Here is a 26479-nt window from a genome sequence, read left to right as displayed (position 1 = left end):
GAGAATAGAGGAGACCTAAAGGAAGGAGGTACCCCTAGGTTGGTAAAGTCAGAGCCGTYGAGTTGGGGAGCTCAGAAAACATTCAGGGAGCAGATGGAGGATCGGAGAAGGGTTATCCGAGGCATGTCAGAAGTGTCAGGGTTCGACCCAAGAACAGTGTCCAAGGTGCTCCCTAACGAAAGGGTAGGTCAATGGTTGGAGGGGTTGGATGATTTTTTGATTTGATTTTGATTTAGCCAAATGGCAACAGCTAGTCTTACTGGGGACCGACATATAACGAAAAAGACATTACAGACAAAACACTTTACAATTTAAAAACATTAACATGTAGGGTGTTTGTGCATCTATCACTTACACATGTCAGTACATACACACAACAAGTAGGTCACATGGAGGAGAGGCGTTGTGCCGTGAGGTGTTGCTTTATTTGTTTTTCAAAACCAGGTTTGCTGTTCACTTGCGCTATATAAGATGGAAGGGAGTTCCATGCACTCATGGCTCTGTATAATGGTCACGTGGAATTTGACTGCTGTCATGACGCGTGACCGCTGGTGTGGCAGTAATACGGTCACTGTAACCGCCATAGTCTAATCTTGAAGTGACAAAAGCATGGATTTGCTTTTTCGCATCATTTTTTTAACAAAAAGTTTCAAATATTCAGAAATTGACACATTGAACCCCTTATTTAAGGCACCCATCATAATGAGTTTTTCCCCACAAAAGGGGCTTTATTACAGACAGAAATACACCTGAGTTTCATCAGCTGTCTGGGTGGCTGGTCTCAGATGATCCTGCAGGTGAAGAAGCCGGATGTGGAGGTCCTGGGCTGGTGAGGTTACACGTGGTCTGTGAAGCCGGTTAGGCGTACTGACGAATTCTCTAAAACGAGGTTGGAGGCGGCTTATGGTAGAGAAATTAACATTGAATTCTCTGGCAACAGCTCTGGTGGACATTCCTGCAGTCAGCATGCCAATTGCACGCTCCCTCAAAAGTTGAGACATCTGTGGCATTGTGTTATGTGACAAAACTGCACATTTTAGAGTGGCATTTTATTGTCCCCAGCACAAGGTGCACCTGTGTAATGATCATGCTGTTTAATGTGGAGAAAATTGGCAGTATATTTCGAGAGAGTGCTCAGAGGCAGAGGAGCCGTCTCACATGGAGAACTCTACAAGGTGCAAGTAGTAGTAACCCCACCTCCCAGTGAGAATGACAGACACGTGTAACGTTACCCTACCATATTTGACAGCAGTGGCATGTATACATGGATGGCAAAGGAAACCAGGCTACCCCAAACATTTGACAAATAATTACATGTTCAATCATTTTTCTTTCGTCTCTGTGTTTTCATAATTTTCCGTAAATTCGCAAACGGCTGAATCTCGGACAAATCATCAGAGTGAGAGAAACAGCACCCCTCTGTCTCAGTATGTGTATCCCATGTATCTGATGCTGTCTGGACCAAAACATGTTGCCGCCGTAGCATTTGATTAATTGATGAATCCAAACCTGGCCAAAAGAGCACACTTCCTTGGCTAAATGGAGAAATCTGGAAACTGATGAAAGAACGAGATCATTCTCTAAAAACAGCCCTGGATGACCAACGGTTGGAGTCATGATGATGGTCGCTTCTTGAAGGAACGAAAAGAAGAGCAAGAGAAACCTTCAGAAACAGGCCTGGATGACCAACGGTTGGAGTCATGATGATGGTCGCTTCTTGAAGGAACGAAAAGAAGAGTAAGAGAAACACACATGAATACATATAGAAAAAATACTTATTGGAAGCAAGCCTATATCCTGCCAGAGATTGAATGATTTTAGTTTAATGGAAACCGTTATACAGTACAGTGTATGATATGATATAGAGAACACAGTGAAAGTCTAGGGAGCGGCAGGCAGGGCTAGTTTTCAATACCCCTTCTACATGTGCAGTACTTTCAATTACATCAGAAGACTACATGAATACAGAGGTTACACGCCAAATGGTACTCTATTCCCTTCATAGTAAACTACTTTAGACCAGCAACCTATAGACCCTGGTCAAAAATAGTGTACTATATGGAGAATAGGGTAGAAACATCTTAAGGCTCATCAGTAATGTTTCCCTTGTCGCACAGATGGATAACGTTGTGTGAGACTCGTCGTCTTATCTGCTTCGGGTTTCCCCCCAAACGAAGACATTTCGATCGATATCGCCTGAACCTAATGTAGCTACGGTTAGCTAGCTATATAAAAGAATGAACGACGACAATATGAGTTTGTCATGCGGCCCTGCATGGCGAGTAAAATGCAATAACTAGCAACAAGTGAGTGTTCTCCGGTCCAAAGTTTTAATGTTAGATAGTTAACGTTATCGGTGTTAGCTAGCTAACGTTAGCTACATTAGTTACTGTAGCTAGCAACCGTCCTTAAATTAACGTTATCATTACAACTCCGCGGCCCGATAGAATAAACTTGATTTAACGTAATTGCATTTTAATCTAATATGTGCGATAGTTTTCTAGCTATCTACCGTTAGCTACCGCTAGATTAATTTGCAGCTATAGCTAAACTAACGTTACCGTTAGCTATACAGGCGACCGAAGGTAAAGTATTTAATGTTAGCTAAATTAATTAATATAACGTTAGCTATGATATTTTAACGTTAATGTTTGTTAGCATTTACAAACTTTTAGCTAGTTGCAAATTAAATGTAATAATAATAGATAATTACCCAATTTGACAGTTAACGTTAGCTTCTTCACCTTGAAAGAGATTTGCGTCTGTTCATATCTGGCATCAGGACAAAATGTGATTCAGAGTCCCCGAATATATTTTAAGTATTTTAATTAAACTCAAACTTATAAATGGTAAATGCAATTTTCGTATATACGGGTTCGCTGTTTCACCGCGCAGGATGAACAGAGAACTGTGGAATGTACTCACATAGTAMWWWWWKTACTATGACAATTTTATTCTCAACGTGTCCAGTTGGCCTATCACAGTAGAGGCTGGGCTTGGTTTAGACTTTGCCCCCCTTTGCTGGCCCTTTGTCCAAGCCCCTTGGCGCGTTCCTTTGTTCACATCTGGTTGCTGGGTAGATTGGATCCGTCTTGGGTCTGTCGATTCTACACTAAAACAGTTCCTAATATGGTATTGTCCAGTATTCTAACCTCCRGGTTGGTCTAGAGAGATGCACCCCTCCCCTCTCCAGACTGTCCACAACTTTTATGGCCTGTGTTGGTCAGTCCTTACACCTACACACCCACACCCCTCTGTATAGTTTGTGTATGTGTGTAACAAAACAATATTCCTCTTCAACCAATATGCTAACAGACTATTATGCTTAAACATAAATCCTAACAACCTTCAACGAGTAACTACTGGCAACACACGCAAACAAGCCATCAAATAATTCTGAGCATTGCCTGAGTGCTAGCTTTGATTATGGCTGTACTGTCTTTTTCTGGTAGTCTTCTATTTACCTGTAGATGGCAACCCTCAATTATTTGAATTTATTTGTATTATTTAAATACATTTATTTTATTGGAATTATGACGTGGTGGCTGCATGCATTCTATACTGGATCAGTTTGTAATTTAAGCCTATTTCATAAAATTGCTTTATTAATCCTAGTCCAGATCTCACCATTTTTTTATAAAATGTCTTCCTCCATCAAATCCACTCATGTATGCCGTTACCCGAATCCCTTTATATTGTAACGACCCTAGGTTTATAAACGCGGAAATCGACTCTGCCGCTCGAGCATGCTTTTGCGGCACAGTCGATAGCGCGCTGGCCTAAACCCAGGGTCGTTACAATATATTATAGAGAACATCGTCTTTGATGTCTGAATGTAGCCTACTTGTTTATTGATTAGTTTGATTTATTTTAAGCGATTTGGCATCACAGCATTGTCTTGTTTTGCACACTTTGTACAAAATAATAAAATGCAGTACTACAGGATATTTCTTAACGTAGCTCTTTATTAGCTAGCTATAACTGGCATGTTCAGTATCGCCAACCAGGATCAAACTGACCATGACCTAACCATTTGGGTGGTCTTAACCAATCATAGCACAGTATGATATGGCGGTAAAATGCATCCAATTATAATTCAGTATGTTTACACATATGAATATTACAAGCATCTTTTAGTAATTTTAAGATTTGCATTTTAAAAAATCAAGTGTACGAGTAAAATGTGGTGGGAAAAAATGGTGGATGTCAAATGTGGTCTCTTGCTTGAGAATCCCGTTTGAGAACCCATTGACTTCTCAAGTGTTAAGCATTGTTATAAGATGCAATGTGGATGGATGATTCAGTGATTTCATTTCACATTGTCAACTAATTTCTTCGGATTTCTCATCTTCTACACAGTTCAGTAGAGGTGGCCAGTTGGTTTATATTTTGCCAAATTGACTCCTGCGCTTTTATTAATTTATTTAAGCCTATAGGCTTTATACAGATTTTCGGATAAAAATATTGCCAACCATGACCCGATAATGTTTGGGTATGCTATGCCTAAACTATGTGAAACGTAGGTGAGGAATGATTATGCATTGAGAGAATGCAGCCATTCAAGCAAGTTGAATTTTAGGCGTTCTCTGCCGGTCGTTAGTTATTTTTGCATTGACTGGCATGTAAACCAAAACTGACCAAGCGATGGTTGATAGTTCCAGAACCTTGGTTTCTAGGGACGCTGTCCATGGTTCTGAAAACAGCACACGTCTGGTCTGGGCATAGAATGTCAGATCAAAACATTGTATAGGGCCGCTGTCCATGGATCTGAAAATAGCGCTGAAACGTTGTAGCAAATACATTTGATACAGCAGATCAGAACAGAAACAACAATAATTATTTTCCCCGGATGGTCCAGCATCAACAGTTATTTATTTAGGATACTGAATTGCACATTAAGTCGTTCCCCTAGGTTCTCATACATGCAGCCACAACGATTCTATCTGTCTCTTTCCATTGTATTTTTGTGGTTCTTGGTTTCTTCATTTTTGTATTTTCATTGTATTTTTGTGGTTCTTGGTTTCTTCATTTTTGTATTTTATCACGAATGAGTCTTGTCTTCAGTTTGCGATTTCCTTCATTGCCTCTTCGGCCAAAGTCCAACTGTAAATCAAACAACACCTTATTCAGGTGGCGTTGAAACTCCGGAGAATATTACCCATCTCCTGTTTTGCAACAGTTGCCAGATCGATGTTTATCCCCTTTTGTGACAGCCAGTCCAGAAAGCACTTCACTGCCCAGTTGGTTCGTCTTGATGAACATTTGCTCTGGATATATCCGGTTCTGGAGTGTCTTAACGACATTAAACCAACATATTTAGACTGACTTAAAGTGTCCAGAAATGTTTTATTGGCGTGATAAGCAAATATACTTAATGAGATCGCCAAATTTGCATAACAAATTTCAGGAAATAAATTTGCATATTTTAATAACACATTTCAGGAAAATTATAATACAAAAACGTATTATTGTGTCTACATTAAAATGGTAAAAGTGGATTGTGATATGATTACGGGGAAAATGACCCTATTAGGGTCTGGTACCTGGCCTTAATTTTTTTGGGGTGTAAATCTTATGAAAGTTCAATTCCAAATGTTTCCTAAACCGTATCGCAAGCGAGGCGTATTTGTGTTTAGACAGAGCGTTTGGACAGTGTCGGAGCCTTGGTGCAAAAAGGGATGTTGAATGACGACTGTAACGCACGCAATGTAATTTTAGTAATGATAAGGGCCATATACAACATAGAGTTAATATTCTTATTTAATATTTATTTAACTAGGCAAGTCAGTTAAGAATAAATTCATATTTACAATGACGGCCTTCACCGGCCAAACCCGACGACGCTGGGCAAATTGTGCGCTGCCCTATGGGACTCACAATCACGGCCGGTTGTGATACAGCCTGGAGGTAAGATGGTAAACATTTTTCTAGCTCTTGTAAAAAATAAAAATAAACTCGCTGCATAAGGAGTTGACTGTATTGTGTACTTATACACTGGTATTTATTTTTGATAAATCTTGAATATATTCCATTGATAACAATAATACCCAAATAGGCTATGAGCTGAACATATTGTAATGGAGCAGGTCTCGAACCCTCGACCTTCTAGCCCGAAGTCCGGCGCGCTATCGACTGTACCGGAAAAGCATGCTCGTGCGGCAGAGTCGATTTCCGGGCTTATAAACCCAGGGTCGTTACACTACTCCCTCCTTTCAAAGAGCGCGTCCTCGCGCTAGCTTGCGACTCTACGTCTTACAGGAACGCGCTCACCGGCCAAGCACACGCACTGTCGTGGATGCAAGGTCCGATCCCACTTCTGACACCAATGTAATGAAACAGCAGGGAGCAGGTCTCGAACCCTCGACCTTCTAGCCCGAAGTCCGGCGTGTGGCAGAGTCGAATTCCACGCGTATAAACCCAGGGTCGTTACAATATATATTCTGGCCCCATTAGATTTAGGGCCTCGCGTTTTCCTATTATTACGGTAACAGCGGGCATTCCTTGTCACGTGATCAACGAGAGCATCTTTTTGGTCCATTTTGGATGATAGCTGAGTCCTTGTAGCTAACCACGACCCGAAAATGACAAAATTGCAGTTTTTAAACGTATTTTTGACCGAGCGGCTTATGCTCGCTGCCCAGGAGATCTACAAATCTGTCGAAGACACGATTTTGGAATACCAAGAGGAGATTGCGCTCAGGGAGAGGGAGAACGACCATCTGAGACGCAGACTCCGAGACGCTGGGATTGAAATATGGCCAGGTTAGTAGCTAGCGTTGGCTATTATGCTAACGTTAAAGTTAGCGCCGAAACCTCACGCTAAACCAAATTGGTTGCTAAACTGTTGTAACGTTACATGCATTACCAAGCAACTGAAAGGCAATTTAAAAAAAATATTTGACACCCTTGTATTAATGTTGCGAGAACTAACTAACGTTAGCTAGTTAATGTTTTTCAGAAAGCTAATAATGGTAGCTACGCTAACGTAGCTCCTTCACGTAACTAGCTAACTAGCCACCTTTGTTCGTTAGCCAGCTAACTAGCTAGCCAACAAGTTATCTAGCTAGCTGCAGAGATTCAGACTCAGCTGTTTTGTTTATCATTTCTGAAATCTAGTTCCTTTGATACGTAAATGTAGTTGATAGTGTTTTTCCTCGATCGTAAATCATATGACTGCCAAGTCCCTCCCTCTCTTCCATCCAGACCGTCAGTCTATGGCACTATTGGAGGAGGAGGATGGCGAGCATCCTCGGCGGGAGTGGAGCCCCAGCATGGGCCATGAGGAGCGAATCCCCATCCTGATCAAGGAGAAACGGGAGCTCAGGTCCAGCCAGGGGGACGAGCAACTCCGGGGCCATGGCTCCTGCAGCACCCCAGAGTCCATGTTCACTCCTCCCCGCGTCACCAACGAATACCCCCAGGATCCTCCCCACTCCTCTAACCTGCCCCAGAACCCGTCAGTGGAGAACAGAGAGCGGGACCCTGGTCCCAGAACCTCATCCAGACACGTCAAGTCAGAAGTGTCCCACAGAGGCTCATCATCATCATCTTCGTCCAACAGCGTCCCGCAGCCCCTTGCCACAGTCAACCCCAACTGCTCCAACGAGAACAACATTGACATCATTGGAGTGGAGAACGGAGGACAGATGTCTGGGTCTAAAGGACGAGCTGGTGGGAGCAGAGGTCAGGGCTCCCACTTAGGTGACCAGGGCAGTAACGCGGCCGCAGAGTGTGGAAAATCCCCCCTCCAGGTGCACGTGTCATCGTTCTGCTGCAAGGTGTGTGGGGAGGCGTTCAGCCACGTCGGACACCTGCATGTACACGTCCAGGTGCACACCCGGGAGAAGCCGTACCGCTGCGGGGTGTGTGGGAAGTGTTGCAGCTCCTCCGGCAGGCTCCAGGAGCATGCCAGGAGTCACACTGGAGAGAAGCCGTTCCGCTGCCAGATCTGTGGGAAGGGATTCACCCAGATGGCCCATTTGAAGGTCCACATGCGGATCCACACGGGAGAGAAACCATACAGCTGCCCAGTGTGTGGAAAGTGCTTCAGCCGCTCCGACAAAATCAAACGTCATCTCCAGACCCACAGCCGCGAGGGCACTTACTTCTCAGGGCAGTAAGATGAGGGAGACCACCGGTGGTTGTTAATGAGCGACTGAGTCTGTATGAATGAATGAATTACTGATTATGGGACATTTTTTAAAAGCTAAAATTGCTGCCATTTAAGACGGCTTGTTATTTTTCTCTCTCTCAAAGAGCTAGGGATTCTGCGACTTTCTTAGAGAATGTTTTATCTCCTAGTTAACACTTCTCTCCATGCCATAGTTTCTCTCTCATGCCGTAGATTTTGTATAGTCGATTTAGTATGTGTCCATTTACTTTTTGTACTTGTCACTGAATGGGATAATAGGGAATCTTTAAACGCCAAATTGAACGATTTAGTAGCTAGTCTTTCTGAATGATTTAGTCTTTACTTTTAGTAATGAACTTGGTAGCATGATGATGATAATGAAGTCTTCCACTATGCGCCTTGAAACGGAGATGCATTCAGGCTTGCAACAATAAGCAGCATTCCAAAACTTGGTGGTCTTGCCCCAGACGATTTGCACAGGGCCAATTTACACATTTCTAAAAAATTGTTTTAAATGTTGTTTTTTTTCCAATTTTTTTTATAAAGTATATAACAGCTTCTTCTAGAAACCCACTAATCTTATTTCCTCAGTCAGCTGGCTGAAATACGTAAGATGTTTTTATTTGTAATTCTAATTAACATTGGCTAACCGTATGAAATTGTCTATAAACAGTTGTCCATTCCTTGAGTTTACTAATATGGATATAAGTACACATATTCACCATTTGTTAGTTAGGGTCAGGTAGGTTTAGCAATAGCCCTGCCTGCTCTATTCAAGGTTTCTGTACGGTTAGTCACCTAAAGCCTCCCTGATACAACTGATGTTAAAGGACCATTTGCCTCTCTCCTTTGTCATCGTTGCAGAACGGTGTACTGCCACCTGGATTTCAGTGAACTAACTTATCTTACAATAAAAACATACTTATCAATGAGGATTCAATGCAAAGACTGCTATTTTGCAAGATAAATGTTGCCTTGATAAGGATTGTTTGTGAATTCTGTATATGACCACTATCTCTCCCCCACCTCTGATGCATATAGAGTGTGTGTGTCCTCTCTATGACCCGCACTACAGAATTTGTCCAACACGGTGCAGAGACCAGATTCCCCAGCTGAGCCATACAGTATTACCCTGTATCTGAGCTGCTTGTTCCCGATTGTTGGTCCTGAGCTCAGCACTGCACATACTGTATATTCACTATAGTAAAGATCTGTTCTTGATGGCCAGTTGTTTGTAAGTGTAACATATGTTTTGTTACAGACAGATCAAGCCTACTCCTGGAATAAAAAGCAGTTTATACTGCAAGTGCTTGTAATCTAGGGGTAGACTTAATCCAAGTCTGTACCTTTTTAGATGTTTTTATCAGAATTTGAGCAGTGCCTAGCTGAGAACGAGGCTCATGAACAAGCAGTAGGCCTATGGCCCGGACCAGAAACAAACCATTGCCCCATCCCCTAGGCAAGTGTCTTGGGCAATAGGTGCTTGGGGTTGTTACTAGTAGACAGGGTCTTTATCTCCTCTCAGGACTGAGGCTACTACAGTAGGCCCTCTAATTTAACCAGCATTCCTCCCCCTCCCACACAGTTTATTCTGGGACACCGCTGCTCCCACACACACATTACTGTACAGTGTTGTATCATTATGTAATAAATGTAATTTTTAAAATAAAGTAGTCTTTGAGTACCTTGTCTAAATTGTCAGGTTCCTTCTACATAAGGCATAGATGAGCGTTAGAGTGCATTATCTGACAGCGGATCAAATGAAAAAGTTTGTTTGAACACATTAACTATCCTTAACCTAGAAGTACAGTGTAACAAACTTAACTTTTATATATGATGTTTAACTCTGCATTGTTGGAAAAGGACCTGTAAGTAAAAGTTTTACTGTTAATCTACACCTGTTGTCTACGACGCATGTGACAAATAAAATGTGATTTCGATAGCCACTGCAGAGAAGCTCAATCCCCAATCAAGATGGTGCTACCCATGCCTATCCAATCCTTTCCGATACATCCTTGAATAGATGTATCTATAGAGCCTCACAGTGGAGGTGTTAACCTAGAGGAAAAATAGGGAAATGGGTCCAATTGTTTTTCTAGCATTCATTTTTCACACGGGGGATTTTAGAAATACTCCAAAGGCTGTTTTGTGTAGGCGTATGTACCCAGGTGTGATGTTTTGATAACCATGTAAATCTGTCTCGGACATGGTGACTTATCAATATAGTTGGCTCTATTTACTCTGATTTGAAAATGCTAATTAGTGTCAAAGCAGACATCATGCAAAACTTCAAATCCCTGCAAGCTCCTGCATGTCATCTCTAGCTGACATCTTAGCTAACAGGTATTGTGTCAATTTAAAACTTGCACAAAACAGTTCACAGAATTGTCAATTTGAAAGAAATGTAGCCAATTTATGAATTACTACATTTAACTAGCTAATACAGATATTCTTACCTTTGCCTCGATTCGGCAGTCTTGCCCAGATCGTGGCATTTGGGGTAAATACAGGTGAATATATTGACAAGTCACGTTTCCTAGAAATTTACAAGGCTATCAAGACGTCATGCCAGGGTAAGCCTACATGAAACACATACCTTATTTTAAGTGTTTCTAAAATCCCCTATGGGAAAAACGATTGGAACCATTTCCCTGTTAGATCACTAGGTTTTATGGGTATTATGAGATACTGTGGTACTCTACTAATCTATTGTATTCCATGTGCTAATTCATTTGTCTCTGATGGTACAATTATTTCAACTGCCCCAGGTTCTCAGGTACTTACGGTAACTAACAGCGGGCCAATTTCTGATTGCGTCACCAGCAAGCGTCAAATTCTCAAAGCGTTTTGTTGTGTCGAAGATTATCTATTATATTGACAAGATGGTCTACAGACCGCTTTAACAATGGGAATACATGGAAACATTCTAGATCTAGCCCATGATTTAATGTAGAAAACATCACAGGAGGTTGGTGGCCCCTTATTTGGGGAACACGGGCTGGTGGTAACAGCTGGAGCGGCACAGGTGGAATGGTATTGTAATAAAACGGGCAGGGAGCAGGTCTCGAACCCTCAACCTTCTAGCCCGAAGTCCAGTGTGCTATCGACTGTGCCCCAAAAACATGTCCTTGCTCAAGCGGCAGTGTCGATATCCACGCTTATAAACCCAGGTTCGTTTCAATTTGTTTGTTGTTCCATTCCAGCCATTATTATGAGCCGCCATTCCCTCAGCAGCCTCCACTGATTTCAATAAACAACCATAAATTGGAACCGGTTCAGGGAACGAAATGTGATCTCTAGTGTTCCAGAACAGAACCGTTATACTGAAATCTTGAGAACCGGTTAATAATGTTATTTTTTGTTCCAAAAAACATTCCTAATGTCTAGTATACAATTCTGTAATTCAGTGAAGTTATGACGCTAGTAATAGCCTAAACCAAACGTGTCAAAGTAATTCCACGGAGGGTCGAGTTTCTAAAGAATTCCCTTCACCTGGTTATCTAGGTTTTATTTGAAAGGAAAAAACTAAAAACCTACAGACCCTCGGCCGTCCGCTTCAAGCCAAGCCTCCGCCATGTCCACTCTTTTCCATCTCCCCACCCGTGAAATTTCAGTCGCATCTCAACCCTGCACTTATTTGTCCATCAAACATGTAGACAACTAGTTTACCCGTGACATAGCAAGCTGCCATAGCAAGCTGCTCTAGCCACGCTAATTGGTGGAGTAATTTAATTAGCTAAAATGTAAAACTGTTGATTTCACGGGTACAAAATTAAGGAAAAGGAACTATAAGAACCGTTACTTTTTTTGCGGTTCAGAACTTTATGCTGGTTGGACCACTGGGACAGGACGAAATATATAGGGGTTCTGCTCAGAGAAGAACGATTGGAAACCGTTAACAACCTAAGCATTATGAAACGTCCATTAGATGAAATAACGCTCAACTATCAAAATAGCAATTCACTTTTATCTTGACCAAATTCGACACTCTCGTTGCCCCTCATAACAAACAAAAAAAGAATACTCACTTGACACTTGGTCTGCTTAACGCTATAAATCTGGGCGGAGTCGAACCTCCCGCTTCGCCTCTTTCCTCTCTGCTTGTGTTTAGCGGGTAAACGTGCCCTGGCTGCCATCGAACCTCAAAATGACGAAATTACAGTTTCTAAATGTATATTTGACAGAAAGGTTGATGTTAGCTGCCCAAGATATATATAAGCAAGTGGAAGAGACCATATTAGAATACAAGGAGGAAATATTCCAGGGAAAGCGAGAGAATGATAAACTGAGACGGAAGCTTCACGAAAATGGGATTCCATGGCCAGGTTAGTAGCTAGCTTGCTCTAAGAAAATTACCCAGGGGTTTATAGGCGATAATTTGTGAAAAACTGGGCCAAGGTGTTCGGAACATGCTTAGATGCCTAATTAGCACAGGTGGTCGCCTCTGTCTAATGTAAACAAGCGCTGTAACATGAACATATGGCATTGTGGGAATCCTAACCTTATAAAGGTGTGTAGTAATTTAACCTTTAGTTTTTTGACAATTCTTTATCGCTGATATGAAAGATAAGGGCCTAATGTTAACAAAACCGTACCACACCACGCATCACTTAACGTTCAGACCGATTCGGGGTTCTTAATAACAAATCCCCCGGACAGAAGATACTTTCGTGAATAGACGCTATAGTTAGCGTCTATGAATAGGCTAGTAGATACCTAACGTTTGCTGACTAGCAAGCTGTGCTAGCGAGGATAATATGCACACCTGTAATTTGCTATTTTATCTGAAATACACCGTTATGCTTCAGCTAACCAACAATTAATGTGCCATATGGCAGTGGCTATTTTGGCAGATTAGCTCTTTATCTGCAGAGACCGCTAGCTAGCATTCATGCCTAGCAAATCCCATAGTTGTCAATACATTCTGTGTATTCTGTTTCTCGCTAGCTATGAGTTGGTTAACTCAGAACTGGGTGGTAGCAGGTCGTGATGCTCAAGTAAAGGTGCCTAGCTAACAACACTACATTTTCCTTTCTTGACTTTCAGACCTAGAGCCATTTTCTCCTGTAGAATCTGAGGAGGAGGAGGAGGAGGAGGGAGCCATTGGGCATAAGCAGGAACCAAACCCCGGACAGACTTTGGAGAAACAGGACGGAATGGCCAGAAGGGAGGAAAAGCTGTTTAGGGGACTGGCCCCTCTGTCTAGATTCACTCCTTCTAATGGAAATGATGACTATGATCAGAACCCACCTCAACCCACCTCACATCAGTTCCAAATACAAACTCACACTGGGAAGACTATAGAGGGAGGCTTTCTATCAAGCTCAACAACCTCCAATCCAATCAAAACAGAGACTGATAGATTGGGCGTCTGTCCATTGGATGATCCATCAAGTGACCCAAATACTTTCTCTTCAGGGAACCTCGACCTTTTGGCAGCACAGAGTGAGAACAGTGTAAGTATGATGGGGGTGGAAGGTGGTGACGAACTACTGTCAGGATTTGAAGCTCTACAGATACCGCTACACACGGAAAATTCAAATTCCCTTCAAATCCACCACGACACATCATTGTGTTGCAAGGTGTGTGGGAAACCCTGTAGACACATGGGCCATTTAAATGCACATGTGCGAATGCACACGAAAGAGAAGCCATTTCTCTGTGGCTTGTGTGGTAAGTCCTTTAGCTCGTCTGGGAGGTTGAAAGGCCACCAGAGGATTCACACAGGGGAGAAGCCCTACCAGTGCCATATCTGTAGGAAACGTTTCAATCAGACAGCGCACCTGAAGGTACACCTGAGAGTCCACACAGGGGAGAAACCATTTAGTTGTCCCGTCTGTGGGAAAAGCTTCAGTCAATCCAACAAGGTGAAAAGACACCTTGTGACACATTCTAGAGATGGTTCGTTCCTACCAGGCCTATAACGGAGATGTTTGTTTAAGGAAGTGAAATGTACATGATGGGAGTTCCAATTCTATTTCAAATCCATTCTGGTGTAGGAAATGTTAAGGCTACTGGTTTATAATGAGGATTTTAATATGTCTTCCCAACCATACAATGCATTCGAGAAGTATTCAGACCCCTTCACTTTTTTCACATTTTGTTACATTACAGCTTTGTTCTAAAATGGATTAAATACAATTTCCTCATCAACCTACACACAATACCCCATAATGACAAAGTGAAAACAGGTTTTTAGAAAATAATAAACTGTAATACCTTATTTATATAAGGTCCCACAGTTAACAGTGCATGTCAGAGCAAAAACCAAGCCATGAGGTCGAAGGAATTGTCCGTAGATCTCCGAGACAGGATTGTGTCGAGTCACAGATCTGGGGAAGGGTACCAAAAAATGTCTGCAGCATTGAAGGTCCCCAAGAATTGGCCTCAATCATTCTTAAATGGAAGAGGTTTGGAACCACCAAGACTCTTCCTAGAGCTGGCCGCCTGGCCAAACTGAGCAATTAGGGGAGAAGGGCCTTGGTCAGGGAGGTGACCAAGAACCCGATGGTCACTGACAGAGCTCCAGAGTTCCTCTGTGGAGATGGGAGAACCTTCCAGAAGGACAACCATCTCTGCAGAACTCCACCAATCAGGGCTTTATGGTAGAGTGGCCAGACAGAAGCCACTCCTCACTAAAAGGCACATGACAGCCCGCTTGGAGTTTTCCAAAAGGCATCTAAAGGACACTCAGACCATGACAAACAAGATTCTCTGGTCTGATGAAACCGAGATTGAACCCTTTTGTCTGAATGCCAAGCGTCACATCTGGAGGAAACCTGGCACAATCTCTACGGTGAAGCATGGTGGTGGCAGCGTCATGCTGTGGGGATGTTTTTCCAGCAGCAGGGACTGGGAGACTAGTCAGGATCGAGGGAACGATGAACGGAGCAAAGTACAGAGAGATCCTTGATGAAAACCTGCTCCATAGCGCTCAGGACCTCAGACTGGTGCAAAGGTTTACCTTCCAACAGGCCAATGACCAACACAGCCAAGACAACACAGGATTGGCTTCAGGACAAGTCTCTGAATGTCCTTGAGTGACCTAGCCAGAGCCCGGACTTGAACCCGATCGAACATCTCTGGAGAGACCTGACAATAGCTGTGCAGCGACGCTCCCCATCCAACCTGACAAGAGCTTGAGAGGATCTACAGAGAAGAATGGGAGAAACTCCCCAAATACAGGTGTGCCAAGCTTGTTGCATCATACCCAAGAAGACTCGAGGCTGTAATCGCTGCCAAAGGTGCTTCAACAAAGTCCTGAGTAAAAGGTCTGAAGACTTTTGTAAATGTGGTATTTCAGTTTTTTCTTTTGATAAATTTGCAAAAATGTATAACCTGTTTTTGTTTCATCATTATGAGGTATTGTGTGTAGATGAGGGGTAAACAAACAGTTTAATCAATTTTAGAAAAAGGCTGTAGCGTAACAAGATGTGGGAAAAGTCAAGGGGTCTGAATACTTTACGAGTGCACTGTATTACCTCAATGGCATTGTCTATGTGAAGTAATTTTCAAGTTTATTATTATTTTTTAAATTGGTAAGCCTATAAGTACAGAAATATAATTTCCTGTAATACATTTTGTTAGTCAAAGGACTCAAACATCCAAACTATTCTCTTCATTGACTGACATCTATTGGTAGTGCATTTCAATGTTATTTACTTTGAATATTCTTCAAGCATTTGACTCCTTTCACACTGTATTTTGATACCTTTTGAAAAATCTAAATAATGCTATTTTGTCATTTTAGGCCTTTAGGCAAGTAGCCTAGTGTAGGCTAATGACCTTCATAAACAGAAGTGCAATGTGATCTTGGTGAAAACAGTTATTGGACAGTTGGATGTGAATGGGATGTTTTGGAAATTTTTGTGTTGTGTATTTTGGTAAATAAAGGTCAGAATTGTTTAAACAAAACATCAGCTTTTTTTCGTTTTTATTTAGTGGTGGTTGTCAAGCCTAGATGTCAAGAAGGTTTTAGAATCTGCAAAGTTGGGTGAATGATGGTAGCTGCTGATTCAATGCCAAGAAACAACGTTCCAAAGTGGGAAAGCTTCATAATCACTCAAAATCAGCTTCACAGTGGTCGGTTGACTTAAAATATGCCTTTAGTCGAGTTCAGTATGTAGAACGTATAGAATCTATTCTGGGAACAGACAACTATACAGACTATGTCTGGTTTTGTGGCCTATCCACCACCTCAACTGTTCACCCCTCTTCTAAATTGTGAGGTCCCCCCAGAAAATGTTAAACCATTCATAATAAATGTAATAATCAAGAAAGTCTTGTATATATTTTCTACCTATGTGGGTTCCAGGACTATGAGAACACTGACTTCTGGTGCTGTGCGGTGTGGAAGGAAGGAAAGCAAGGAGGAGGTGGAGGATGTGTTTCCCAGTACCTGGGTGGTGGGCAAGAAGGTCATTTCGCCTCCAGTCAATGGCAGGAAAGTCCTGAAAGACACAAGCCAGGAGCAAATTGGACAGCATATGACCTTGTTAAGGTCAAACTATTCTCAGGTACTGAAGCATCTAACCCACCACGTACAGTGCATTCGGAAAGTATTCAGACCCCTTGACTTTTTCCACATTTTGTTACATTACAGCCTTGTTCTAAAATGGATTAAATCGTTTTTTCCCCTCATCAATTTACAAAAATACCCCATAATGACAAAGTAAAACAGGTTGTTAGAAATTTTAGCAAATGTATAAAAAAACTACTGAAATATCACATTTACATAAGTATTCAGACCATTTACGCAGTACTTTAAAGCAATTATGGCAGCGATTACAGCCTCCAGTCTTCTTGGGTATGACGCTACAAACTTGGCACACCTGTATTTGGGGAGTTTCTCACATTCTTCTCTGCAGATCATCTCAAGCCCTGTCAGGTTGGATGGGGAGCGTCACTCCACAGCTATTTTCAGGTCTCTTCAGAGATGTTCGATTGGGTTCAAGTCTGGGCTCTGGCTGGGCCACTCAAGGACATTCAGAGACTTGTTCCGATGCCACTCCTGTATTGTCTTGGCTTTGTGCTTTGGGTTGTTGTCCTGTTGGAAGGTGAACCTCCGCCTCAGTTTGAGGTCCTGAGCGCTCTGGAGCAGGTTTTCACAAGGATCTCTCTGTACTTTGCTCCATTCATCTTTCCCTCGATTCTGATTAGTCTCTCAGTCCCTGCTGCTGAAAAACATCCTCACAGCATTATGCTGCCACCAACATGCTTCACCGTATGGGATGGTGCCAGGTTCCTCCAGAATTGATGCTTGGCATTCAGGCAAAAGGGTTCAATCTTGGTTTCATCAGACCAGAGAATCTTGTTTTTCATGGTCTGAGTCAAAGCGGGCTATCATGTGCCTTTTACTGAGGAATGGCTTCCGTCTGGCCGCTCTACCATAAAGGCCTGTTTGGTGGTGTTGTAGAGATGGTTGTCCTTCTGGAAGTTTCTCCAATCTCCACAGAGGAACTCTTGAGCTCTGTCATTGGTCATCGGGTTCTTGGTCACCTCTCRGACGAAGGCCCTTCTCCCCGGATTGCTCAGTTTGGCCGGTCGACCAGCTCTAGGAAGAGTCTTGGTGGTTACAAAATTCTTCCATTTAAGAATGATTGAGGCCACTTCTTGGGGACCTTCAATGCTGCAGACATTTTTGTTACCCTTCCCCAGATCTGTGCCTCGACACAATCCTGTCTCGGAGCTCTACAGACAATTCCTTTGACCTCATGGCTTGGTTTTTGCTCTGACATGCATGAAAATGTAATTATGTTGAAACCATTGGAAATATAACTGATGCGTGCCACTGCACTGTACGGAGATTATGAGGTGCAAGTCTCGCTCTGTTTGCTACAAATATACACTACCATTCAAAAGTTTGGGGTCACTTAGAAATGTCCTTGTTTTTGAAAGAAAAAAAGTGCACCGAGGCCTCTCACTCTTAATATTCTGGTTAGAGCCAGTTTGCGCTGTTCTGTGAAGGGAGTAGTACACAGCGTTATACGAGATCTTCAGGGCAGTTTTATTGTTTCATTAATCAGAACTACAGTTTTCAGCTGTGCTAACATAATTGCAAAAGGGTTTTCTAATGATCAATTAATTAGCCTTATAAAATTATGAACTTGGATTAGCTAACACAACGTGCCATTGGAACACAGGAGTGACGGCTTCTGATAATGGGCCTCTGTACGTCTATGTAGATATTCCATAAAAAATCAGCCGTTTCCAGCTACAATAGTCATTTACAACATTAACAATGTCTACACTGTATTTCTGATCAATTTCATGTTATTTTAATGGACAAAAAAATGTGCTTTTCTTTCAAAAACAAGGACATTTCTAAGTGACCCCAAACTTTTGAACGGTGGTGTATGTTGTAACTAACACAAATCTTAAAGGGATAGTTTGATATTTTGGCAATTAACCCCTTTTTACCTTTTTTCACTCTGACTAAGTAGGACAAAGGGCGTAATTCCCCAAATCTCTCACTATCAGAAATATTTAAAATGAACTAAAGTAAATCTCACTTTTAAAAGTTAATATTCTGTTAACTCGTACCCAAATAATGTTGACTCATCTTATACAGGTATTTGTGGCCAAAGTATAAATTGGAGAAAAAAAACTCTTAAAAAAAAAAAACACCTCAAACTTCTATCTCAAACTGACTGTTTCAAAATTGCTTGCTATTTCCTCATAGAGGATGATGTCAGTAAATGTAAGATATAAAAATATTACCTTATTTGAGGTCACTGAATAAGATACAATTATGCTGGTCTCACGTCCCTCTTTAGTTTTGTTTACGCTAAGGCTTGGTCATATACTATTGGTTAACAACCAATACTCAAAATGTTTTAAACACAGCTCGAGCTACTCTGTATGGTTTCAGAATCTCTGGAGGAGTGTGAAGGGTACAGTAGGTCCAGTGATGAGCTGACTGACAACGGAGACAACACGTGAGCCCAACACGCAGACGAAAAGGAAGACGGGCGAGGGACATGTTACTGGTCAGTGTGAGACGTCCAAAACATAGACGTTGATTAATTAGGATTGTTTATGTAGAACAGTGTGTTTAACTAACATTTGATTTCCATAAACTTTTACAAAAGACACTGGGCAGATACCTCAAGGAGGACCCCATGGAGATGGGACACACAGGTGAGAGAATGTTTCGATTGTATTCGGCCACTGTTTTACTTTCACTGTACTAGCTATATGTATGAAACACAATTTTGTAGTGTTACATGAAGTGTAAGTGTACTCATACATGTATACTCATTGCCTGTTTGTTGAAAGTTGTGGCAGGTTCATCAAACTCCCTCTGCTCTTCTCTTCAGAAACGTTCAACTCTGGAACCCTGGAGGAAAGTTCTGCAGTTCTAGAAGCAGAACCTCATCTCGATCCCTACATCTACCAGTGTTATTTCCCATTGGTTTGCCACACACATGGTCTATGTCAGTTTGAGGCACTGTATACTACATGACCAAAAGTATGTAGAACATCTTATGCTCGTCGAACATCTCATTCCAAAATCACGGGCATTAATATGGAGTTGGTTCCCCCCTTTGCTGCTATAACAGCCTCCATTCTTCCAGGAAGGCTTTCTACTAGATCAGGTATTCCCAAACTGGGGTACGCGTACCCCTGCCGTCGGTAGTACGCCAAATAAAAAAAGTAATTCACATTTATTAAAAAGAAAGGTGAATCTGTACTGATGGCGCAAAGGCCATGACAGGGAGACATAGTGGAGTGGTAACGCTCGTGCAAGCAGTTGCTCCTGACACCACTTGGGTACACATCCACCGAGAGGCTTTTGCTGCCAAGGGAATGCCTGGCAACGTGAAAGACATTTTGGACACTACAGTGAAAATGGTTAACTTTGTTAAAGCAAGGCCCCTGAACTCTCGTGTATTTTCTGCACTATGCAATGATATGGGCAGCGACCATGTAACGCTCGTTATCAAGGGGCAAAGTATTGACACTTTTTTTTTTTTAAATTGAGAGGCGAGCTTAAAGTTTTGACTGACCATAATTTTCACTTGTCTGACTGCTTGCATGATGATGAGTTTCTCACACGACTGGTCTATCTGGGTGATGTTTTTTCTCACCTGAATGATCTGAATCTAGGATTACAGGGACTCCGTAACTATATTCAATGTGCAGGACAAAATTGAGGCTATGATTAAGAAGTTGGAGCTCTTCTCTGTCTGCATTAACAAGGACATCACACAGGTCTTTCCATCATTGTATTCTTTTTTTGTGTGCAAATGAACTCAAGCTTACGGACAATGTCAAATGCGATATAGCGAAGCACCTGAGTGAGTTGGGTGCGCAACTACGCAGGTACTTAACCAAAACGGATGACAGAAACAACTGGTTTCGTTATCCCTTTTGTGCCCTGCCTCCAGTCCACTTACCGATATCTGAACAAGAGAGACTCATCGAAATTGCAACAAGCGGTTCTGTGAAAATTGAATTTAATCAGAAGCCACTGCCAGATTTCTGGATTGGGCTGCGCTCAGAGTAGGATGCCTTGGCAAATCACGCTGTTAAGACACTGATGCCCTTTGCAACTACCTACCTATGTGAGAGTGGATTCTCAGCCCTCACTAGCATGAAAACTAAATAKAGGCACAGACTGTGTGTGGAAAATGATTTAAGACTGAGACTCTCTCCAATACAACTCAACATTGCAGAGTTATGTGCGTCCTTTCAAGCACACACTTCTCATTAACCTGTGGTGAGTTATTCACAATTTTCGATGAACAAATAAGGTTTTATATATAAGATGGTTAAATATTATTATTATTTGTGCCCTGGTCCTGTAAGAGCTGTTTGTCACTTCCCACGAGCCGGGTTGTGACAAACTCACACTCATTCTTATGTTTAATACATATATCTTATAGTGTGTGTGTGGCAGGCTTACAATGATGGCAAAAAACAACTAGAGTCAATTAGAGTGCACTGACCTTGGTGCTAGAGGGGGTACAGAGCTGGAGGTTGAATGTTTGAAGGGGTACGGGACTATAAAAACGTTTGGGAACCACTGCACTAGATGTTAGAACATAGCTTTGGGGACTTGCGTCCATTCAGCCTTGAGCATTAGTGAGGTCGAGCACTGATGTTGGGCGATTAGGGTTGGCTCGCAGTCGGCGTTCCAGTTCATCCCAAAGGTGTTCGATGGAGTTGAGGTAAGGGCTCTGTGCAGGCCAGTCAAGTTCTTCCACGGCAATCTCGATAAACAATTTCTGTATGGACCTCGCTTTGTTCCCGACAAACAGTTATTGTGCTGACATAGCTTCCAGAGGCAGTTTGGAACTCGGTAGTGAGTGTTGCAACCGAGGACAGACGATTTTTACGAGCTTCAGCACTCGGCGGTCCAGTTCTGTGAGCTCGTGTGGCCTACCACTTAACGGCTGAGCTGTTGTTGCTCCTAGATGTTTCAACCTCACAATAACAGCACTTACAGTTGACCGTGGCAACTCCAGCAGGGCAGAAATTTGACGAACTGACTTGTTGGAAAGGTGGCATCCTATGACTGTGGCACGTTGAAAGTCACTGAGCTCTTCAGTAAGGCCATTCTACTGCCAGTGTTTGTCTGTGGAGATTGCAAGGCTGTGTGCTCGATTTTATACACCTGTCAGCAACGGTGTGGCTGAAATAGCTGAATCCACTAATTTGAAAGGGTGTCCACATACTTCTGTATATTCAGTTGAAGTCAGAAGTTTACTTACACCTTAGCCAAATACATTTAAATTACGTTTTTCACAATTCCTGACATTTAATCCTAGTAAAAAATCCCTGTTTTTGGTCAGTTAGGATCACCACTTTATTTTAAGAATGTGAAATGTCAGAATAACAGTAGAGAGAATGAATTATTTCAGCTTTTATTTCTTTCATCACATTCCCAGTGGGTCAGAAGTTTACATACACTCAATTAGTATTTGGTAGCATTGCCTTTACATTGTTTGACTTGGGTCAAATGTTTCGTGTAGCCTTCCACAAGCTTCCCACAATAAATTGGGTGAATTGTGGCCCATTCCTCCTGACAGAGCTGGTGTAACTGAGTCAGGTTTGTAGGCCTCCTTGCTCGCACACACTTTTTCAGTGCTGCTGACACATTTTCTATAGGATTGAGGTCAGAGCTTTGTGATGGCCACTCCAATACCTTGACTTTGTTGTCCTTAAGCCATTTGGCCACAACTTTGGCAGTATGCTTGGGGTCATTGTCCATTTGGAAGACCCATTTGCGACCAAGCTTTAACTTCCTGACTGATGTCTTGAGATGTTGCTTCAATATATCCCCATAATTTTCCTCCCTCATGATGCCATCTATTTTGTGAAGTGCACCAGTCCCTCCTGTAGCAAAGAACCCCCACAACATGATGCTGCCACCCCCCGTGCTTCACGGTTGGGATGGTGTTCTTTGGCTTGCAAGCCTCCCCCTTTTTCCTCCCAACATAACGATGGTCATTATGGCCAAACAGTTCTATTTTTGTTTCATCAAACCAGTTGACATTTCTCCAAAAAGTACGATCTTTGTCCCCATGTGCAGTTGCAAACCGTACTCTGGCTTTTTTATGGCTGTTTTTGAGCAGTGGCTTCTTCCTTGCTGATCGGCCTTTCAGGTTATGTCGATGTAGGACTCGTTTTACTGTGGATATAGATACTTTTGTACCTGTTTCCTCCAGCATCTTCACAAGGTCCTTTGCTGTTGTTCTGGCATTGATTTGCACTTTTCGCACCAAAGTACGTTCATCTCTAGGAGACAGAACGCGTCTCCTTTCTGAGCAGTATGACGGCTGCATGGTCCCATGGTGTTTATACTTGCGTACTATTGTTTGTATAGATGAACGTGGTACCTTCAGGCGTTTGGAAATTGCTCCCAAGGATGAACCAGACTTGTGGAGGTCTACAATTTTTTTTCTGAGGTCTTGGCTGATTTCTTTTGATTTTCCCATGTCAAGCAAAGAAGCACTGAGTTTGAAGGTAGGCCTTGAAATACATCCACAGGTACACCTCCAATTGACTCAAATGATATCAATTAGCCTATCAGAAGCTACTAGAGCCATGACAGAATTTTCTGGAATTTTCCGAGCTGTTTAAAGGCACAGTGAATTTAGTGTATGTAAACTTCTGACCCACTGGAATTGTGATACAGTGAATAATAAGTGAAATAATCTGTCTGTAAACAATTGTTGGAAAAATGACTTGTCATGCACAAAGTAAATGTCCTAACCGACTTGCCAAAACTATAGTTACAGAAGAAATTTGTGGAGTGGTTGAAAATCGATTTTTAATGACTCCAACCTAAGTGTATGTAAACTTCCGACTTCAACTGTATAGTGTATATGTTCTGATCAGCCTCTTTTGTGTTATTCAAGCCTTGACGACTCATTCAACGAGGAGAGCTACCTCATAGAGGGTGGACCACACTCTTCTACCTCATGTAAGACAGGCACAGTCTAATGGGACTGTGTGAATGTCCCATATGAGGGTATTGATATGTTTAATAATACATATTAATACATTACACATTTTATTGTATATAGTTGAAGAGAATGCATCATCCTTCTGTATGTGATTTACGTCCTTGCTAATTCCACTCTTGCTTTTTTTAGGGGATGCGGTTTTTCCTTCCTCACAGGCCAGAGAGGGAACATACCTAAAGTATGTGCTGCAGCTGAAGAATGTAACCTTGGCACTACCAATGCCAAAGCAGATAGATAAGTGCTGTGGAATTAAATGTCCTCCCTCTGAAAAATGATTTGTGTGTTTTTAGTGGACAGGATATGATGGGAAACCTTTTGAATCCAACCAAAAGTTTTCCTCTTCCAAATGACCGAGTATAACGTTTATTTATTCAATCTGGTCAGTCACACAGAAATGCTTATGGCCTGTGTCGCGGAACCACATTAAGCCTATTCCATGTTTAAAAGCCATTTCCATTGAGCATGCTTTTCCATCCAGGTGTAGGTTTAATCAGGATCTGGGGAAAATGGCCCATAAAGATACAATTCCATTGTACCACATTCTGACTCCTCCAGAGTTTCAGGAGCTGGTCCTGGATCTGCTGTTGGAAATCAGTCAGTCAGTGAAGGAGCTGGTAAGGGGGGGGGGGGAGTTCTGTAACACTGGGATTCTACTGAGGGTTCTGGACCTGGAACAGACTTCCAGTTTGTGTGTAGAATCCTGGAAGACATGGCCAACCTGGAGAGAGTTCTAGAGCCTCCGGAGGTAGCTGGCCAGATGGTATGTGGATCTGCAGAGGAGCATTGAATGACAAACTGGCATCAATGAATTTACCTCGACTTAAAGTTGTAGGTGTAACTCCAATACATATTGAATAATACATTTTTTGTTCGTTTTTTTTTGTATGTTTTTCAGAAACAGTTTCTGAGTAGGATCGGTGGGAACACGTTGAGGGACAATGTCACCGGAGTGATGGAAAAGTGGGCACACACTGGCTAAAATACTGTTGTACTCCTGTGTAAATCTCTCTTTCTGTGACTGCTATTTGATGGGTAACAGTGTTCTCGTACTAGGCTGATAACCAATGAACTGATGAGCAACTTCAACATGAAAGGAAGGAAATGGACCAAGAAGAGTTCTCACACACTCCCTGAGCAAAATCTTTATTGGTAAGAGTACAGAGTATATGAGCAGAGTGGAGCGGTCTGAAATAACGCTTATCGCTCACTGAGCCAGCGCTCCACATTCTTTACAACCACACCGCAAAAAACGTTCCTCAAACACAGAAGAAAAAAAACGCTGCTCAAAATTTACTCCATTCATTCAAATCACCATTTCACCAACACCCATCTATTTTTGTGACTACCTGGACCTACCATTTGCTTTTGAAATATTGAAGCCAGATGAAGGAAAAAGGAAACCYCACACTGCTCTTGATAGTATCACCGATATTTAATAAGCTTACGTATCGGCCTTCGTCAGAGCTTTTGTGATTTTTTGAAATTTGCACCCTTATGTAGAACTGGCCCCACCCACATCCGTTCTACAAATCGAAGGGGGTTGGAGGCAAAGCACTCCCTCTTGGTCCTCATTTTTGTAAGTTACCTTGATTTTGCACCTGTATGTTTTGATCAGTTTCTTTCTCGATAATATCTAACGAACTCCATGACAGTAGCTAAAGCAAAGGGGCTATAGCAGTACACAAGTAGACTTCAAATGCATGCTGGGCCCGGGCATGCCCTGAGCTAGTGAAGTGAATTGAGCACTACTGGAGTTAAATTGGAGTGTACAAGGCGGCGACGATCCAGCCTTTGGGGAAACTCACTCTCGCTTCAGTCAAATTGGACACGCTCTGCTCCGCTCATATACTCTAAGAGTCACACAGCAAAAGCATGACATGTTATGTGACTGAATGAGCAGTAGTAGGCTATTATGTCTTCAATGCCTTATCTGATTATCATTTTATGTGCCAAGTTTAAGTGACATTTGTTTTCGATTGTCTTACATGTGATCAGGGTTTCAAAGGGTATATTGCTGGTAACTTTTGCAAACTTTAAAAAAAAATGTAAATGTATCACATGACATCTAGTGTCCTTTTTGGGTACTTGAGCTCATGACAGGTGTCTAATTATTCTGGCCCTCAAGATTATTACAAAAATAATAGAATGACTAAGCAGTAAAACTTTATCCTAAATATAAACCATTAACTTGGTGAATACCGTTGGTGTTTAATAGGATTTCAACATGAAATATCCTTTGTTTTACACATTTGACTATGTCAATATGTCTTTGTTTTAAATGTTTTGGCACAAATGGTGGCAGTTGTGAAAAAATCAATAGTTGGAAGAGTTGCAGTTATTTGAAAATAATGTCATTGTTAAATAGATGTTATTTATTAATTAGGCTATTTTTTATTTATCCATATGGTCTATCTAATAGAAACTCATGGACATAGAAAGTTAAAAAATATATACTATTATTATACACAGTACCAGTCAAAAGTTGACACCTATTCTTTCCAGGGTTTTTATTTTTACTATGTTCCACATTGTAAAATAATAGTGAAGACAAAACTAACACCAATGGAATCATGTAGTAACCAAAAAAAGTGTTGTACAAATTAAAATATGTTTTATATTTGAGATTCTTCAAAGTAGCCACCCTTTGCCTTGATGACAGCTTTGCACACACTTGGCATTCTCTCCTCTTGAGCCGGGAAATTCAATGCAAGGTGCCCCCAGGCATCACACTCAAAACACCTCCTTTGGTCTCCATCTACCTGGGGTCGGTGGAGGCGGGTCGGATCTTCCCGGGCCATCTCTCCGCGGCCCTTTGGCCCCGCTGATGGTCGGTTTAGGATATACGGCGGTGAGGGTGTCCTTCCGTCCCCTCGGA

General features: G+C 42.0%; 2 protein-coding genes across 7 annotated transcripts; both read left to right on the top strand.

The window, feature by feature from the left end:
• The first annotated feature begins 6184 nt into the window (after positions 1 to 6184).
• LOC111969703 (zinc finger and SCAN domain-containing protein 22) lies at positions 6185 to 9815 on the top strand. The gene is made up of 2 exons (XM_023995888.3): positions 6185 to 6762; positions 7204 to 9815. Exons 1-2 carry the CDS (start codon positions 6582 to 6584, stop codon positions 8118 to 8120), a joined length of 1098 nt encoding a protein of 365 aa, XP_023851656.1. The 5' UTR covers positions 6185 to 6581; the 3' UTR covers positions 8121 to 9815.
• A 2257-nt stretch (positions 9816 to 12072) lies between these two features.
• On the top strand, positions 12073 to 26221 carry LOC111969704 (zinc finger protein 8-like). Of its 6 annotated transcripts, XM_070445509.1 has the most exons (9): positions 12086 to 12456; positions 13178 to 13587; positions 16446 to 16647; positions 19002 to 19119; positions 19222 to 19270; positions 19450 to 20852; positions 23497 to 23609; positions 23734 to 24364; positions 24500 to 26221. In XM_070445509.1, exons 1-4 carry the CDS (start codon positions 12279 to 12281, stop codon positions 19070 to 19072), a joined length of 861 nt encoding a protein of 286 aa, XP_070301610.1. In that variant the 5' UTR covers positions 12086 to 12278; the 3' UTR covers positions 19073 to 19119; positions 19222 to 19270; positions 19450 to 20852; positions 23497 to 23609; positions 23734 to 24364; positions 24500 to 26221. The 6 variants fall into 6 exon arrangements, 5 of the variants coding, with proteins under 5 accessions (XP_070301610.1, XP_070301611.1, XP_070301609.1 ...); XM_070445510.1 differs by having other exon boundaries at positions 23497 to 23561; positions 23734 to 26221; XM_070445508.1 differs by having other exon boundaries at positions 23734 to 26221.
• Positions 26222 to 26479: the final 258 nt, after the last annotated feature.

This window comes from Salvelinus sp. IW2-2015, linkage group LG11, assembly GCF_002910315.2.
Source record: "Salvelinus sp. IW2-2015 linkage group LG11, ASM291031v2, whole genome shotgun sequence".
Classification (NCBI taxonomy): Eukaryota; Metazoa; Chordata; class Actinopteri; order Salmoniformes; family Salmonidae; genus Salvelinus; species Salvelinus sp. IW2-2015.
Note: the sequence above shows the minus strand (reverse complement) of the source record. Positions and strands in the feature narration are given on the sequence as shown.

Coding starts and splice junctions, on each gene's coding strand:
- LOC111969703 (XM_023995888.3), top strand. CDS start 6,582: ATGACAAAATTGCAGTTTTTAAACGTATTTTTGACCGAGCGGCTTATG. Junction 6,763..7,203: donor TGGGATTGAAATATGGCCAG/GTTAGTAGCTAG, acceptor TCTTCCATCCAG/ACCGTCAGTCTATGGCACTA.
- LOC111969704 (XM_023995889.2), top strand. CDS start 12,279: ATGACGAAATTACAGTTTCTAAATGTATATTTGACAGAAAGGTTGATG. Junction 12,457..13,177: donor AAATGGGATTCCATGGCCAG/GTTAGTAGCTAG, acceptor CTTGACTTTCAG/ACCTAGAGCCATTTTCTCCT.